Source organism: Malus domestica, chromosome 08, assembly GCF_042453785.1.
Source record: "Malus domestica chromosome 08, GDT2T_hap1".
Lineage (NCBI taxonomy): Eukaryota > Viridiplantae > Streptophyta > Magnoliopsida > Rosales > Rosaceae > Malus > Malus domestica.
Window position 1 is genome coordinate 3,735,437 of NC_091668.1, and position 18,193 is coordinate 3,753,629.

Here is an 18,193-nt window from a genome sequence, read left to right on the forward strand (position 1 = left end):
TATATAACATTTGTATCATGCTCCAAGGGCGTGAGACATTGAATTCACCGACAGAAACTAGCGGGTTTCTCTCTCCACGGAAATTCTCCTATGCTATGATATATTTAGAAAGTTCTTCAGCTAAAATGATATTTGAGATTTACATAACTCTTTAATTTAGTCTTTAAGATTTGAAATCAATAGAAGTGGTGTATGAGTTTGTCCACCATGAATCATTTTGGTCATTTGGCTAAAAAGCCTATTTAGAACTTCATAGTATATGAAACATTCAAACTACTTTCACTCTTGTAAAGTAGTTCCTTTTATCCTAAGACCAATGGTGGCTCGACATGTATTAACAAGTTAAAGCCGCTCAATATGCATCAACAACTAAGAGTCACGCACTGGCAATCACGAGGAGTTGCCCACAAGCGGTGATGACGAGTTTCCGACACGCGCATGGGCCGACTGTCTCTAGAAAGATCGTTATCGTATTTTTCGGAGACTTTGTCAATGCAAAACGATAATTCACGTTCCCTCGCATCAGTCATGAAAAGAAATTGTATTTGACGATGGGCAGGTCATTCTCAAATCTCAACAAACGAGAGCTATAAAATCTTCTAATCTTTTCTGGTTCTCCTTGGTTCCCTTGCGACAAGGGCACGACCCTGAGGCTACGGCCGGTTGCCCGGTACGTGCGGCCACGGTCAGTTGTGGTCGTTGAAACAGCTTCTTCGGGTTCTCTAGGGTCAGAAAAGATCGCAATAGACTAGAAGAAAAGAGAGAAAAGTGGTTTCGAGGTTACTGCTCGAAAACTAAAGCTTAAAGCAAAATATCGATCTCACTAACAAAATTTACCGCTCGGTAACTATTTCGCTTTTCATTTCGAGTGTGAAGTACTCCTTACAGTATATACAATTTCGGAACTGTAACGAAACAGGAAAGAATAAAATTCGACGAAACTTGAATAAGACCACCATACCTAATCTCAAAAATCAGAAGAGCTGCGGTTTTTTTCCATCTTGTGCATAAGTCTAGACATACAAACAAACGTAGTTTCTGGAATTTTGCCGTTAAAATGAATGATTAGCGACGAAACGATGTCTAATGTAAACTTATGAACCTCGGGCGTAACTGCCATGCGTATAAGCATTTCCGTCCATACCTCCGGGGCCAACTTTATAGCTTGACGGAGATACTGAAACCCATTTACAACCCTCATGACCATGGTGTGTGCCTGCAGAAACAAAAGTTCATTGGATAAGCAATCTCACTATACAAGATAATACCGCATGTTTCCGGATCCACTTGCTTGTTATTTTTTCGTCTACTATGGCAGAGTAAAAGTGAAATTTATATACCAACCTCTGACTCAACTGAGCCTCTGGATTCGGGCTTCTCATCGAACATATGACCAACAACTTCATCCTCAAGAAAAGCATCAGCTGCAGCAAGTATATCCCGAACAAGGAATACACGCACCCTCTCACCCTTCTTAGAGAGAATGAAGTGGAAAAGATCTTCAGTGGCGGCAACAACTGAATGCATGTCAAATGATTTACTTCTCAACGGATTTGGAGTACCGCCCGCAGAATTTGGGGACTCCTCAGCACTCTCAGAAGCCTGTTCAGATATTGCTGCAATCTGGAACAACATATAGATCCTGGTTAACAAATTGAAAGTAGAAAGAAATGCAAATACTTGACTAATTAATATTGTAGTAAACGGAATAATAAGTTGTTATCACAAATACAAGATGCTTTAGGCAACCTACCAGGCGTTCTAGCCTATTCCACCTTATCGATCCATCGTTGCGTATAAGAAGTTGTCTTAAAATTCTTCTCATATCAGGATTTGGGTCAGCCAGAAGTCTTCCAATCACAAAAGGATATGAGCTCTCAATAACTTTGAAATTAGGATCAAGGACTTTGGCTGTGCCTTCTAGTGATCCCAGTGCTCTTATTACCAGGGCATAGTCCGGAGGAAGAGAGAAGTTAAATTCATACATAACATCGTAGAGTTGGTCCATTACTCCCTGGAATCCATTGCAAAGGTTAGATCTAAGGAGATACTTAATTCTTCCATAAATTGCGGTGTCTTAATAACCTTATGCTGATTTCCATAATGAAACACTTGAACAGATAACTACCAAGTATGCTCATAGGATAGATAAAAGGAGTGGAAGTACAAACCTGGAAATCTTGAGACTGTCTAGTCCGGTCGCTAAAGGATGCTTGCAATGCATCCGAAACTAATTGTATATCAACCACTTCAGGAAGGAATCCCAATGAAAGAAAGTCATTTGCCAAACCCAGGGAGTCTCGATTAACAAAATGCACAAGCTGAAAGATACAGAAACTTATCAAATAAAACAACCATAAGTCAATTTGCCAAAATATTTAGCAACATCATACAAAAAAGAACAAGCACAAAAACGATTACCAGAACGAAAAACTACTCATGAGGCAACAAAATACAAACTCCTGTTGTTTTTGGGTGTCCAAAGAAACTCATCAAAGATGATAAAATATATATACATACCAGTAATCTGAAAACTATCAAAGACCATAAAATCCAAGCATAACAAAGCAATGTATGAAGCTATATAATTCCTTTAGAGTCAACAAGAACTATCACTGCAATCTAAACACAAAAAAATTCAAGAAATGAGGTGGGTAAAGAAAACTGGACCACGTTCATAAGTTGATAACAAAGCTAGCTTAACAAAAGGTAGCTGCCACTCAGCCCATCTTCCCAACCTCCCATGCAATTCAATAGTTTGGTTAACATCGGTACAAGGCATCCGATGGAGGTGAAAAATGGCCATGAATAGCTTAATACTAACAAAAGGCCATAAATGCATGCTTAAAAATTCTACGTTGAAAAAAAAAAAAAAAAAAACCTTAAGCTACACACATGAATGTTTTGGACTTGTGCCCCAAGAAGATAATTATTTGATGGTTCTTACCACTTGAATAAGTCCCACACGATAATGTCGAGGAATTTCACCCATCATTCCAAAATCAAAATATGCAAGAGCACCAGTATCAGTAGCGACAAGGTTACCCGGATGTGGGTCAGCATGGAAAAATCCCACCTCAAGCAATTGTCTCAAAGAGCAGTATAATCCCTATAAGGAAAGATAAAAAGGATGAGATATTTTAACAACACAGCCAAATTACGTGCAGTACTAACATAAGGACAACTTGTAAGCCCAAGCAGGCCCAATAAACTATTGGACCAACCCTCTAATTACCATTTATCATATTCTTTTAGGGAATCGTTATCGGCATTTCAAAAATCTCATTCTACACTCCAAACTTTCTATATTTAGAAAGAAAAATACACTTGTGAGGAGTGTAGAATCAGATTTTTGGAGTGCCAATAACACTTCCCTTCTTTTAACTTATAAGTGAAGTTCATTTTGTTTCATGTTATGTTATTACTATCGAATATATGACTATAGTTGGTTCCAAAACAGTCAAAAGTTCACCTGTCTAACATGCAACTTTCTAAGGAGTTCGGATGGCATTAATAGAAGCATCTGCAAGGGCGGGCTAAGATTTTTCCAGTTTTGCTATAGCCTAGAGTAGAAGACTTCAAGAGTAAAATTAGTTAGTTTTGCCTAAGTAAGCACTATTAAACCAAATCTGATCAGAACCAAATCTGATCAGACTTTCCTATGGTATTTGAATCTATAAACTTCATATTAGCCATTCAGAATTCAATTACCAAACTATCTTTGCTAATCTGTAGCCCTACACTTTATCTTTTCTTTCTATAAATTAAAAAGTGCGAATGCACTAGATGCTGAGCAATTCCTTCCAAATACCTGGTCAATTAATCCTTTTCTGTTCAAACCAGCCCTCTCTAGGCCAATTTCATCTGTAAGCTTAATTCCATCAATCCACTCCATTGTAAGCACACCCCTACGGGTAAAATCCCAATATATTTTTGGAACTTTTATACAGTTCGCCTCATTATGTTTAAGACTTTTTCCAGCTGTAGGCTTTGGACCGGTCTTTTTCCCGTCACCTGTCGATCACAAAGAAAAAATCTACTCATATAATAGCTCGCTTTGTAGAGAATTAACATAACACAGGGCATGATGAATTCTTCATAAAGCCAGTCCAATACATTTTGTCCATCCGGCATAGCACACTAATTTTATGGCATGCATACTAGCTCCAAAAAATGAGCTAAAGCACCAACTTATAGAATAAATTAATTCTCATAACTGAAAATTCAAATGAACTTATTTAATTTTTATCCATGTCTCTTTTCTAGAAAGAAAAGAAAAATCCATGGCAAAATAAGTAAAATATAAGCGTTTCAAAGCACACATGAAGATATTGCTATTAAAAATTTAAAATGGGCTGACATGGCATGTATTTAACACAGGTTAAAAAACCTACATGAGAGTATGAGGAAATCATCATATATAATGAAGGTGGGATTCACATAAGAGGCAGAACTATTGTGGAATGACTTCCGTATTTAATAAAGTGCACTTGTTAGTCATTACAAACGTACAAAAACTTACTTGGGTCTGAACCATAGAGAGAGGCAAAACGGTTAGCATTCTTTGCCTCTTGGATGTAATCAATTTCATCAAACATATGCCTCACCTGTAGAGACGCCAGGGGGGGGGGGGGGAATCACACACAAATCTATGTTTAGGCATTAGATAAGATTCAGAAGTTTAATTTCATCTACAAAATGGAGACATACAGAAACGATAAAATGCATTCTACATGAGATGAAATCCACAACGCACCATCTCATTCACGGCCACTAGTAGATCTTTGCGGGCATTGGCAAAACGCTTTAACTGTCCCCCAATCATACTGAACAACAAGGCGTCAAGGGTCAATACAAGTGACATACCCGGCCTTTGTACTTTAACTGCTACCAGCTCCCCAGAGTGCAAGTGAGCTGCAAAACTTGAAACAACAAAATAAACAAAATAAACATTTCCTGAATGATTCTCACAAGCATGTATTTCTTTTGTTGAACATCCATGGGAGACACGCCACTAAATCAAAGGAAAAAAAAATTTCCCACTAAGAAAAAGAGCATGACATTAAAATGGAGCTCTCTAACCTTTATAGACCTGCCCTAGGGATGCTGCTGCAATAGGCTCTGGGCTGATGTCGGCAAAAAGTTTTGAAATGGGGGCACCTAGCTGAGATTCAATAGATTTAATTGCAACACGTGTTGGAAATGGTGGTATTTGATCCTGTTAGGAAAGGGTTCGATAATAATGAATAAGTAAAGAGATCTATAACACCGAGAGCTAATACATTCAATCACATAACCATTATCATAGGTGCCTGTGTGAGAAAGAAGCTAGTAACCTGTAACTTAACAAGCTCTTGGCAGTATATAGTTGGCAGTATGTCTGGTCTGGTGCTCAAAGCCTGCCCGAGCTGTGAATTCAAAGTTCAAACATAATTGGATAAACTAGGTACATCTTGCATTGCACAATTAGAAAGAAACCGAATGACATAAGATTACATTCATTAGATATTAACCTCTCAATCGGGGAAAGAAAAGGTATCTTGAAAATTTCATTACAAAGAAAGTGGCTTACCTTGATGTAGAAAGGTCCCAAGCGAATTAGAGTTTCACGAAACTGCAAGATCACATTAACCATTTCAGATATATATCTAACTTTAGGATCATAAAAGGAGAATTACGTATATCTAACTACACACCAGCATCACTAAATCAATGCAGAAGTTAAAGCACATGCAACACCATATCATGTAAAATATATAAATAAATGTATCCTGTCGATTACCTTGACGGCGCGTTTCTTTATGTCATGGACAAAGAATTGCCAGATTGTGAGCTTCACCACATGAAATGAAATAATTGCAGCTCTATACAATGCCAAAAACGGACCAAAACGGTAGACAACAGAAATACTTTTGGAGCCTGCATCAAGAGCGTGCCCGAATTCACTCTCTAGTGATTCCTTCCTCAACTTTGCATACTCTGCAGATGCCATTTCACCATGCACACTGGTGGAAATACTGCATAAACCGATGAACACGAAGCATTTCAGAATTCAAACAAGAGAACACAAAACAAATGCCTTGAATTCCCAACACAAAGAATACTCGTAAACTTACGAATTCCGTTGTAACAATTGATGCGGAAACAATTTTTCTTGCTTCCATCTAATTTCAACATAGTTATTGTAACCCAATGGTATGCATTTTCGTATTACGGTCTCCACGTTTCTGTCATGGCGTAAAGCTACACAAAAAACCCAATACATAGAATTACTCATAGCTTAATCCACGAATGTAACAATCACAGCTAACTTATTGATCCAATTACGTAACCTAAGTGAGCAAATTCGTTATAATTAACCAAACAAATCGAGAAATTAGGAAATAAGAAATTGGATTGGATTACGGCTAGTGCGATTTTCTTCCCGCATTTTCGCAGGAACCAAACAGACAATAAGTAAAATCTAGACGCGGGAAAACGGAGCGATCGTGCGAGCGGTACTTACTTTGGGTTAGCAGAGTGACATGGCGGTGGCGCTTGAGCGCGGCAAAGACATTCCTCATCGGCGGGGAAAATACAGTGGAGCAAAAGCTCACGAAGCCATCACAGATTTTATAGATTTGCAGGATGCACCGCAAGTGTTTGTGGTACTGCTCCAGTGAAACGGAAACCAGAGAGAGAGATTGCTTGGAGACCGAGAAAGCTGCCACGTTTGACAGTGAACTCGACACCTCTTACGGACACCTAACCAGGCCTATACGGGTTTTTGTTTTTGCAAGAAATTTAACGAAAATCTTTAGTTACTGTTTATTTTAACGAAAAATCATATTTTTATACTAAAAAGTCAATTTTGGTATTATTTATTTTACTCTTTATTTTATATTTATCGTTAAAACTCAAAGTTTTCAAATCATTTTCATTAATTTTCCTTTTGCGTATTCTTCTTGTAGTTGGTTCCTTAAGGTTTTAATTTGGATTCGGGAGTATCCAAACTTGAGGTTTTTAATTTGTTTACATGCGAAATCGTATCAATTTACGCATTATGATGATGTTTGAAATTTTATTAAACTATGATGTTTGGTCATGTGATAAATGGAAAACTCGTTTATAAATACATGCAATACAAGAATGTTATAACGTGTACTTAAATCTTACATCGCCCGCGTCAAGGAAGGTTAAGTGATTTATACGTGTAAAACTTACATACTCATAGCACGAAGCATTTCAAAGTCTCGAGGGGCTTAAAGCATCTCTAATGGAGATATTAAATATATGAATTCTCAAAATTTTATTTGAAGGATGATGTAGCAATTTGAAGTTAATGTCAAAATTTATTTTGTTCTAAAGAACGTGTTAATTATTAATTTATTATATATCGGTTCCCATTACTACGTGTTTTAAGGAAAAAAATTATTTAAAATAGATAAAAGTTGTAACCTATTGATAAATTATGCCCCCCAGACATTAAATAATAAAATTGACTCCATCTTCGTTTGTCGTAAAAAAAAAAGACTGTTAAAAAGTAAGGAGTCAAATAACTTAGATGCTATGTTAATTATGGCATCTCCCCTAGAGAAAATCTTGTCATTTGGAGATAGTCTTAAGAGTAAATCCTTGCAGGTTAGTTCCCAAAACAGACAATACCTTACTAAAGTGTGAGTCTCGAGGGGCTCGTCTCGTAAGACACGGTGTTGTGCCTAATGTCTTTTTCACTAATTTTTTGTTGACAAAGATGATTTTATTAGTAAGTTGTGTAGATATGTAGACCGTGGGCTTTGAGGCCGATAGCAAGGCCCAATATTAAGCCGGCCTATTTGGAAACTTAATCGGGTCAACAAGACCGGAAGCCTGCTCCGTCCCAATTTGCCAGTAACACTCACGCTCCCCTGTCTTCTAGTAAACTTCAGTAAACCATCGAGCTCGAAAACCCTCTCTGATTGCAGTGCTTCATCTCTCCATCTCTCTCTCTCTCTCATCTTTCTCTCTCTAGAACCTCATTGTTCCCATCAAATGGAGACTCCGCAGCCGGCGTCTCTGCGGCCATGGTTCCTCGAATTGGTGCCGATCGTGGTGGTTCTCCTAATAGTAGCTCATGTCCTCGCTCTGGTACTCGCTAATTTCCATCCTCTTCCTGATTTTTCGCTTCAATTAGTGCCTAAAATCTGATTTGTCATCGTGTTAGGTGTACTGGATATACAGATTAGCTACTGAGAAGGAGAGGCAGCCCCAGAGGAGAAAAGCACACTGAGGAGGAACAGGTTGATTTGTGAAATTAAATAAATTAAAAACCCTAATTTGTTGATTTCTTGTGGATTAGTATTAATTAAGTTTGATTAAGAGCAAGTGATTGCTGTTAGTTATCTGTGTACTAATAGATTGTGGATTTCTGAGAAATTGATCACTTACACGGTATAAGAATTGGCAGAGATCCATCTGAGTGTTGTTAATTATTTTTTTTTTAATATTTAATTACAGTTTTTTATTTGTGCAAGTATGAGTTCAGTGTATTTTACAACTAGCTTTTTTTCGGGTTCGAGGAAAATGTATTAGAGGGATGAACAATCTGTTAGTAGATTTAGATGCTATTTCCCATCAAGCTTATAGCTTTATATATGTTTCATTTGGTTGCTGAGTAATCTGAGGAACAATGTTCTTATTGTTCGAATTACCTAGCAAGACGGGCAATTTACAGTGTGATGGTACCAAACTTGCTGTGGTTGGTCCTCTATACTTAACCCGGTGTCAAAATGATCTGTCCTTATACGATCATGCAGCACTGGTTTCCCAGTCATTTTTAGACGTTGGTGTTGTGCATCACCTTAGTTCTACAGCCGGTGCTGGCCATACAGTGCCGGCCAATCCAATGTTGCAGAGGATTAATGTTTTGTACTTGCTGTTTGGTCAAACTTAGGATGTGTGCGTCGGAATGAATTTACATGTTATGAAAGGTACTTAGGGGGTTCTTTTAGTTGGGAACTAGATGGATGATCCTAATGTTCAAGGTGTTTTTATGTGTTCTGGATTGTAACCAGCACCCTATCTTCTGAGATATTGGTTGGTGTGTCAAGGCTTCTTAATATGAGTCAGAATTTGGTGTGTTCAGATACTGAAAATGTCATTACAAATCTTGACATGCCGAAAAGCTTTTATATCATGTCAGGATGAGCAGCTGTTATCTATTTGTTGAGTTTTACCTTCTTTTTCTTCGACTTTTGCGATATGAAACCATATTACTTGAAACAATTTGAGAATCAAACTAGTGAGAAAATGTGTTCTTTCTCTAGATGAATACCAAATTCTGGCTTTGTGGGATAAGGCTTTGTTGTTGTAGATGAATACCGAACCTGAATGTTGAGATGTTATCTTACATAGTATGTAACTTTGAAATTTGTGTATTCTTCCCCCGAAACATTATAGGAAGCGTTTTCTTCTCTGTTTTGATCATGTTTGGATTTCTGCACACCAATTTTCACCTCTTGCACGCTCTTTTTAATTCCGGCCTTTGAATCTCCTTCGGTTTGTTCAATCCAATGACTAGAAAAAGGAGGGGTGTGTGGAAGTGAAATACCAGTGTGCAAAAACCTTAATGTATGAAGCTCAAGAAACACTTCTTTAGTATCATAGTCCTGCCTCGTATGTATTTGTTTACGTAGGTATCTAGGTCTATGTCTCACGATGTATATTCAATTTAGCCAAGTTGATTAGGCAGTGTGCTCCTCGTCGTGGTCTTGAGCGCAAGTTCAAGTCTCATTCTCAAAAATTCAAAATATTTCAATCATATTTTTATACTCGTTATAGAGTCTATGGACTTTTTCCTTGGATTCTCTTTGAATTTTTACATTTCGTTTTCTTTTCTATCATTTCCAATTTTTATTAGATATTTAAATGAATACAAAAAAGTAAACTTTAACGAAAAACATTCGGTACTGTTCACTTTAACGAAAAATCATACTTTTATACTAAAAAGTCAATCATGGTACTATTTACTTTACTTTTTTTTTTTTTTTTTTCGTTAGAATTCAAAGTTTTCAAATTTTTTATTTAGTAGTTTTCCTTCCAAAAAACAGTTAGAAATTAGTTTTGAAGTTGACAATTGTAAGCCGTCTACAAAGTCTCCATCCCTCGACAAAAGCCGTTAAGTCGGCATGCCATGTACGACGGAAATTAGAACAATAATTCTCCGAAATTGACAACTAAATATCTAATATGCGTTTGGACCATACTGTAACTAATTCTTTTTAAATTAAGTAATTAATGGGGTTTCATTACTAAGTGGTTTTATCGATACACCTATTTTTATCTCACACATTACTTTTAACTTATATCTTTTGTTTTTTAATTTATCTAATGCAACGATCGGAAATTGAAAAGATGTGTGAGAGATAAAAAAAAAGTGTGTAAATAGCACAACATAAATTAAATTGTCATGAGTTGTTAAAAAATAGTGTCGTGATATAAACAGGCAACATATTGACTAAAGACAGACAACATAATAATCAAATATGATACCTTAAGCATAAACATGTTGTTCGCAAGTTATTTACTTTTTCTTTTTTTTTTTGTAAGTCATATACTAAAATACTCTAATTTATTAGGTTATGGTCTCTATAAATATGTCTTATAATTTAGTTCCAAACATTAAGGGCTAATTTGGTATTGTTGTACTTAAAAAAAAAAAAACTGTTTCTGCTTTGCTATGAAAATAAACAGCGGTAAAATAAAATAGTTGAGTGTTTGGTAAATTTTTTTTGTAAAAATGCTTTTAATAATAATAATAAAAAACAATGTGTGAGTGTTTGGTAAACTTTTATATAAATTGTTTTGAATATGTTAAATGACTAAAAAGGGTATGGTACTAAGGGCCAATTCGGAATTGCTGTGCTTTTAAAAAAAAAAATTGTTTATGCCGTGCTTTAAGAATAATTAGTTATAAGTAAAGCAGATGAGCGTTTGGTTAACTGTATTTTATAAATGTTGTGAGTATGAAAAGCAGTGTAAAAGCGTTTGGTAAATTTTAAAAATGATATAATTGTATAATGACAAAATGGACCTAGTTGTAAGAGTGGGGGCGACGACAGTAGTGGCAAGGATGGTAGTGGTGGCGGTGGTGGCGGTAGCAACGGTGGAGGTATGGTGGTGGTGCTAATAGTGATTTGATGGTGATGGTGCTAATAGTGAGATTTGATGGTTGGGGTGCATATATAACAATGGTGTTAAGGGTGGTAGTGCCGATGATGGCAGTTGTGGTGGTGGTGACAGCGGTAACGGTTGAGGTTATGGTGGTGGCGGAAAAAATGGTGGTGATAATAGTTGTAGTGGCGGTTGTTGTTATGATGGCAATAGTGGCAGTTGCTTGTAGTTATGGTGGTGATGCTTGCAGTGGATGGCCCTGCCCTTGGCTTTTTTGCTAACAAGGCAATTTAATGCCCTGCCCTTGGAGGTTGTGGTTATGGTGACAATGGTGAAGGTTATGGTTATAGTGGTGGTGGTGGCAACAACAGTGGTGATAGGTGGTAGGAGTAGGGGTGGGCACTTAGAACCGAAAACCGAAACTGAAACACGAACCAAATCGAACCGCACCGAATGGTTTGGTTTTGCGGTTTTGGAACCGTTTTGGTTTTGAAACCGAACCGCAACATAGAAAACGGTTTGGTTTCGGTTTTGACTTTTGAAAACCGAACCGCACCGCAAATATTAACAAACATTTAATTAAATGCCCATATAAAATTTCATGTTTTAATTGGTTGTTTGTTAGAATCCATGCACTTAGTATGGACTCAACCACACTAGAATATCATCATTCATCACTTTCTTTCGTTCATTAACTTGAAGGACCTTTGTTATTTTATACCATCACACACACACACACACATATATATGTACAAGGGTGGACTAATCTTGTTATCAAGAGTTGAATAATGATCTAATGAAATCCACTCATTTGAAGCATGATATCACATATTCTAGTATGAAAGTTTCACTCATGTTTAATGAATTCAAAGTTATTCAATTTGTATTATGTTATACCTTGTACGGGACACCCTTTTGCTGCACAAACATGTTTTAACATCACAATTGCATGCAACATGCTAATTGTTTATATAACAAATGTCTTTTTCCTATTGCTACTGGGAAATGCTTATCAATATGTTAAATTGCAAATTGTACATTCTTTTCTTAAAAACCAAACCGAAACCGTTTGAAACCGCACCGAACCGAACCAAACGGTTTGGTTTCATTTCGGTTTTGGCTTCAAAACCGCACCGAACCAAACCGCAAAAAAATTCGATTTCGGTTTTGGTTTCACTCAAAACCGCACCGAAGCAAACCGTGCCCACCCCTAGGTAGGAGTCACTGTATTCTCTAAGGGATACTATGTGTGAAAGACTAAATATGTCATTTTCAAAAAACTAATAAAGGTATTACAATAATTGATAATATTCATCAAAGGCTAAATTCTGCTTTTTATTAAAACAGCTTTTAAAAGCAACATACATGTTGCTTTTAAAAGTTGCTGTCTGGGGATCATTGTTTTTAAAATAAGCATGATATTTTACTTTTACCAAACACTTTTTTACTGCTTAACTTTAAAGTGAATCAGTTTTTGGTGAAAAAAAACAATACTAAACGGGGCCTTAATGTGATTTAATAATTATCAAAGACAATAATGTAGGGCAAAAATTATAATTTTGTAAAACATTTGGGGGTATACTTGCCATTTTAAAATTTCATTAATTGAGCACTTATTAATATGCTTTGACAAAAAAAATATTTTTTTTAAAAGCATGGTAGACGATGCTTCTACTTTTTTTATTTTATGTTTTTCTACTTTCATAGACATCATTTTTTTTAAAGTATTTTTTTTATTTTACCGAACACATTTAATGTTCCAGATTTATTAATAAGCTGTTTTTTTTTTCAAAGCACCATAATCCAAACCAACCATAATTCAATCAAAATGTAGCATTAGTTTGTTACTAACTCGACTTTACCCAACGGGTTTTCTCTTTCTCTCTCTTTCTCTCTCTCTAGAAACCCAGATCCAGAGCGCCCCTTGCTCTTGCTTGGAGTAGGCGGCAACCCGCTACTTCTTCCTATTTCCAATCTCATTCTTCCCTCCTCCTTCTCTTTTTCTCTCATTCCTTCATTTGCATTTACACTCTCACTTCCTCTGCTCCATCCCCTCCATGCATCCATCTCTTTGAGTTTATCTCAGTTTTCTCTGAGCTGGTTCTCAACTATCCCATGAGTTTGTCTCATATTTGGACTTCATGTCCCTTATTCGGCATCTTTTGCCTAATTTTACTGCTTTTTGTCTTTTAACTTTCTGTCCTCCCGTCTCCTTAGTTGTGATACTAAATCCCCATACCACCATGTACTCAGATAGGTGGGCTTCAATCAGAAAATGGATACCAAATCTACCACCCTCCTTCACTTCCCCTCCCCAACCCGCATACCTATGCTGGATCCCCATTGAGGCCAAGTGTTAGGTATTTTACATATCCCCTTAACCTCACCCTCTACCCGTATGATACTTTGTTTGTATATATTTGTAAGGATTCGTGAAAGGGATTTGGTGTTACATCCCACATCGCCCAGGGGAGTAGATCCTGTAAGCCTTATATGTATATTCTCATCTCTACCTAGTAGGAGGCCTTTTGGGAGCTCACTGGTTTCGAGTTCCATCGGAACTCCGAAGTTAAGCGAGTTTGCGCGAGAGCATCCCCATGATGAGTGACCCACTAGGAAGTTCTCGTGTGAGTTCCCAGAAACAAAACTGTGAGGGCGTGGTCGAGGCCAAAAGTGGACAATATCGTGCTATGGCGGAGTCAAGCCCGGGGGGGGGGAGGGAATATTGGGATCGGGGGGCGTGACAATTGGTATCAGAGCCAATCCCTGGCCGGATGTATGTCGACGAAGACGTCGGGCCTCTAAGAGGGGTGGATTGTTACATCCCACATCGTCCAGGGAAGTGGATCTTGTAAGCCTTATATGTATATTTTCATCTCTACCTAGTACGTGCATATCCTTGTGTTCGGGGAATATCGGGATCGGGGCGTGTCATTTGGATCTAGTGTCTACTTTCTTAGTTCGGAGTTTGGCTTCATCCGAGGATGTGATGGTGGTGGCAATGTGGTCTTTACTGCTGGAGATTAGGGTTTTTTACTTTCTATTTTCTACTGCCTTCGAGCCTAAACTTATATGGGTTTTCCATTGTATCTTGGTTACTGCTCTCATATTGCTTGGGCCTTGTACTTAATAAAAGTTGACTTTCTGATAAAAAAAAGGTTTGTTACTATCTCAACAATTCTATTATCTGTTATTAATAATAATTTCATAATTTGTTTGGTTTTGGTACACTTAAATAGCCATAACCAACTAGACTACTCATTTATGACTACTCAATTATGCCACAAATGTTTCAATATCGTAATCACATCAACGGATTACAATAAATAATACAAACATTGATACCTGCTGTGGAGGAGAGATTTTTTAGTGTGACTGGTACACGGGATGGTACATCATGTGTCACTAAACAAATGGTGGGATATGTGTGCTAAAAAGTTAATAGCTTAAAAAATAAAATTTCTCACCACTCATATTGAAACATGTGGTATACCACTTGTGTTTCCGTCACAACTAAAAATTTCTCGCTGTGGAGATCGTCAACACAAGCCTCCATGTGCCACATGTCAAATTTGAGCCACCAAACCAATGAGATACTTTTCAGGGCAATCGGAACATAAATTGGTACACTGCATATCGTATACAGTTGGAGCAAAAAAATTTTAAAGTGTCTTTTTAATTATACAGTGATATGTAAACTACCGTCTTTTGATCACACAGAAAAATCTGTTTAAACGAATATGGATCCCCAATTATGTGACATTTTGTTAAATTTTTATTTTCCAGAGTACGGATATTTGTTTTCTTTGTCAAAAACTTAAAAGTCGGCATGAAAAATCAGATTGTCAAAGGACGAAAATGTTGCGGAGGCGAATGCCCTTTACATAAAGATGTTAACACGTGTCGCTGTCCAGATGCTCAGATCCGTCAAGTCAAACGGTTTGTCAAGGCCACACCGTCCTAGGGAGTAGGGACCATTTCTCAGTTTTTCATATTCCCATTTCACTTCCGGAAGTCCCCCTATTGTGTTGAGGAATTTACAGAAAATGCCCCTTATTCTTGCTTTCCTCTTAAGAAAAGTAGAAATTAGGAAAAACAAAGGGTTTATCAAAGTCAGTTTTCAATATTAAATAGAGAATTTCGTTTCCTAATAAAAATACAAGACAGAAATTTGTTTTAAATATTAATTTTTTTTGTCAAATAAATATTAATCTTTTTTTTTGTCAAATAATTTGGATGTTAAAATCATATCTAGTTGATGGTTAAAAAAAACAGTAAAATTTATATTTTTGTAATTACCAAATTGCCTATAATTTTTATTTCGGTTCAATTTTAATTAAAGGGTCAAAATACTAATTTTCTCAAATTTAGTTAAGAACCATAGTTCTATTAATATGTAGTTTAAATATAATTAAATGGTAAGGAATCAAATTAGAAATTAGTAAGGAATCCAATATTATAGGAAAAATACAATTTCTTAGTTGTCATGCATGATAGAGCTTCACACCTTATTGATTACATGGAATTAAAAGAGCAACCACGCTTAGATTTAGAGCTAATTATATAGTTCACTTTAATGAAAGTGTCAGTCAGTCATCCGCACATAATAAAAGTAGAAAGTAGTAATTTTGCAAAAAAAAAAAAAATTATTAGTTATGCCCTTCCATGATTTTATGTTGCTGGGAAGGGAATTAAATATGAAAACTGAATATATGGATTTTTTTTAATAGAATGATGTTAATTTGGTTGGTTTAGGTGTGAAGCATGAGTTTTCAATTTTTTGCTCCATACAACATATCTTTGCTTCTCATAACAATTTCAAACAAAAATGGAAACAAAGTGGGGGTGTGTAGATTTCCACTATCAAAATGCAAGCATGCATTTCATTTTATTTTTACAAACGATAGAGTCAGTGAGGATCGAACATGCCCTATAATGCATACACATTACTATTTTCCATCAAAGCATTATTTGCAAAATGTAATCATGCATTTTTGATTCTTGAATTGACAACAAGAGTGACGATTACTCCCAAAATAAAAATAATTTTATAATACAAAATCATTTCACCAACTGCATTTTAAAATTAGGGTAAATTACATTTTACCCCCTCAGGTTTGGGGTCGATTTCAATTCCTTACAACATCTTTAAAACATTTCAATTTCATACATTTACTTTTCATTTTATTTCAATTTCATACATCCATTAGAAAATCCATTAAGTGATGACGTGGCTGTCAAATTTGTGCCACGTGGCAAATTTTTTTTATTTATGCATTTAAAATATTATAATAATTAATCCTATTAAATAAATAAAAGAAACAAGAAACCCATCTTCTTCCCGAGCACACCCATCCCACCCCACCCCACCCAAAACCCAACCTCGGGCACCAGAACGCCATGTCTTGGGAAGACAAAATTGTTATGCGCGATGTCACCCATGGTGGCCTCATCGTCGCCGACTGCATTGGCCGTGAAGTCGCGTCGCAACTCGATCTTGAAGAAGCCCTAGAAGCTTCTCGATACGCTAGTGTGCATGTGTTTGTGGATGGGTTTTGATTTGGGATCGGATTTTCGAATTCGGTGTGCAGGTGTTTGTGGGTGGGGTGGGAGATGGGTTTCTGGATGGTTTGTGGGGTGAGAGGGAAGGTTGCAGGGGAGATGGGGGGGTTGCAGGTGGGGTGGGGTGGGATGGGTGTGCTCGGGGAAGAAGATGGGGTTTTTTTTAATAGGATAAATTATTATAATATTTTAAATACATATAAAATTATTATTTTTGCCACGTGACACAAATTTGTCAGCCACATCATCACTTAACAGTTTACTTGGATGTATGAAATTGAAATAAAATGATAAGTAAATGTATGAAATTGAAATGTTTTAAAGATGTTGTAAGGAATTGAAATCGACCCCAAACCTGAGAGGATAAAATGTAATTTACCATTAAAATTAAGTCCCAATTTAGTTTTCCACTATTTAAAATTATTAAGTTTTAGACTATATTTAAGTTCGGGTCTGCCTCTCGTTATAAAAAGTTAAGCACACTAACTATAAAATAAATTAGGTACAATAGGACATTATTTTATTCAAGAACACATGTGAGTTTATTGGTGCATGCAATTTTATTAGTTTTTATTCAATTAATATGTATTCTAATTCTTTGATTTGCTACATGCGGATTTATTTAATCCAAGGCATGTATAAAAGTGAGTGTACGAGTGTGTTTTTTTTTTCCAATAGTAAATGGAAGGTTTAAGCAGAGATCAAATCTCCTACACTAAAAAAATGTGTGATCTTTCTGTGACCCAATAAATAACTGATACATATATATTATTTTAATTTTTTTTTAATTTTGTTGTCATAAATTCAATATGTGTTAAACACATATTGGGGTCATAGAGACGCCACACTTATTTTGGGTGAAGAAGATTTGATCTCGCATGCCAAATTATAAATCCATCTGAACATGTTATGATGATAAAAAGAAAATAAAAATGTGAATTAATGGTTAAAAATGAAAAATAAACAATTAAATTGTTTTTATAATGTGGTATTTTTTTACTATAATTTTAAAGTTAATATTTTTGAGATCTTCTAGCCCTTTTTGATGTAGGGTTAAAACTTGAAGTTATGAATATCATTTCTTATAAAATAAATTTATTTTAATTTGTAGAAAAGAGAATTTGAGAACAGACTCTCTAAAAAGTGGAACTGTTCATGAACTTTAGTCATTTCATGTTTTTTATATAATATTTTATGATGTTGATACGAGAATTAATGCTAAATTAAAATAACAGAGAGTATAAAAAGTTCTTAGTATCTCTTGAGAAGAAGGAAATAAACACACTACATACAACCAGCATTACTTGCTTTCCGAAAAAGCAGAGGAAAAAAAAGAACAAAATAATATATGAGCCGTGTAAATTATCTGTCCCAGATGCGATGAATAATCAAATAGAAATAAATACACAAAATTAGCTGTCTCAGAAACGATGGCAGTCTCGTAGTTTTCTCCAAAAACAAAGGGCACTTGTGTTTCCCTCGCTATTATACACCGCGGTGG

At 36.1% G+C, this 18,193-nt stretch overlaps 1 protein-coding gene and 1 long non-coding RNA gene across 2 annotated transcripts; one reads left to right on the forward strand and one right to left on the reverse strand.

Annotated features, from left to right (window-relative positions):
* Positions 1–832: 832 nt before the first annotated feature.
* Positions 833–6,746, reverse strand: LOC103423108 (uncharacterized). The gene is made up of 14 exons (XM_008361173.4): positions 6,506–6,746; positions 6,117–6,243; positions 5,783–6,017; positions 5,573–5,614; positions 5,337–5,408; positions 5,083–5,218; positions 4,757–4,914; positions 4,523–4,607; positions 3,812–4,014; positions 2,948–3,109; positions 2,172–2,321; positions 1,754–2,014; positions 1,345–1,623; positions 833–1,216 (listed from the first exon to the last, which is right to left on the reverse strand). Exons 1-14 carry the CDS (start codon positions 6,561–6,563, stop codon positions 968–970), a joined length of 2,217 nt encoding a protein of 738 aa, XP_008359395.3. The 5' UTR covers positions 6,564–6,746; the 3' UTR covers positions 833–967.
* A 1,100-nt stretch (positions 6,747–7,846) lies between these two features.
* Positions 7,847–8,491, forward strand: LOC103423107 (uncharacterized). The gene is made up of 2 exons (XR_527554.4): positions 7,847–8,106; positions 8,183–8,491. It is a non-coding gene; the product is annotated as an uncharacterized lncRNA (long non-coding RNA).
* Positions 8,492–18,193: the final 9,702 nt, after the last annotated feature.

Excerpts from the sequence above, each read along its gene's own strand:
- LOC103423108 (XM_008361173.4), bottom strand. The coding sequence starts at position 6,563 with ATGAGGAATGTCTTTGCCGCGCTCAAGCGCCACCGCCATGTCACTCTG. Across the intron at positions 6,244-6,505 it reads TGTCACTCTGCTAACCCAAA|CTTTACGCCATGACAGAAAC; the intron begins GTAAGTACCGCT and ends TTTTTTGTGTAG. Across the intron at positions 4,915-5,082 it reads CCTAGGGCAGGTCTATAAAG|CTCACTTGCACTCTGGGGAG; the intron begins GTTAGAGAGCTC and ends CAAGTTTTGCAG.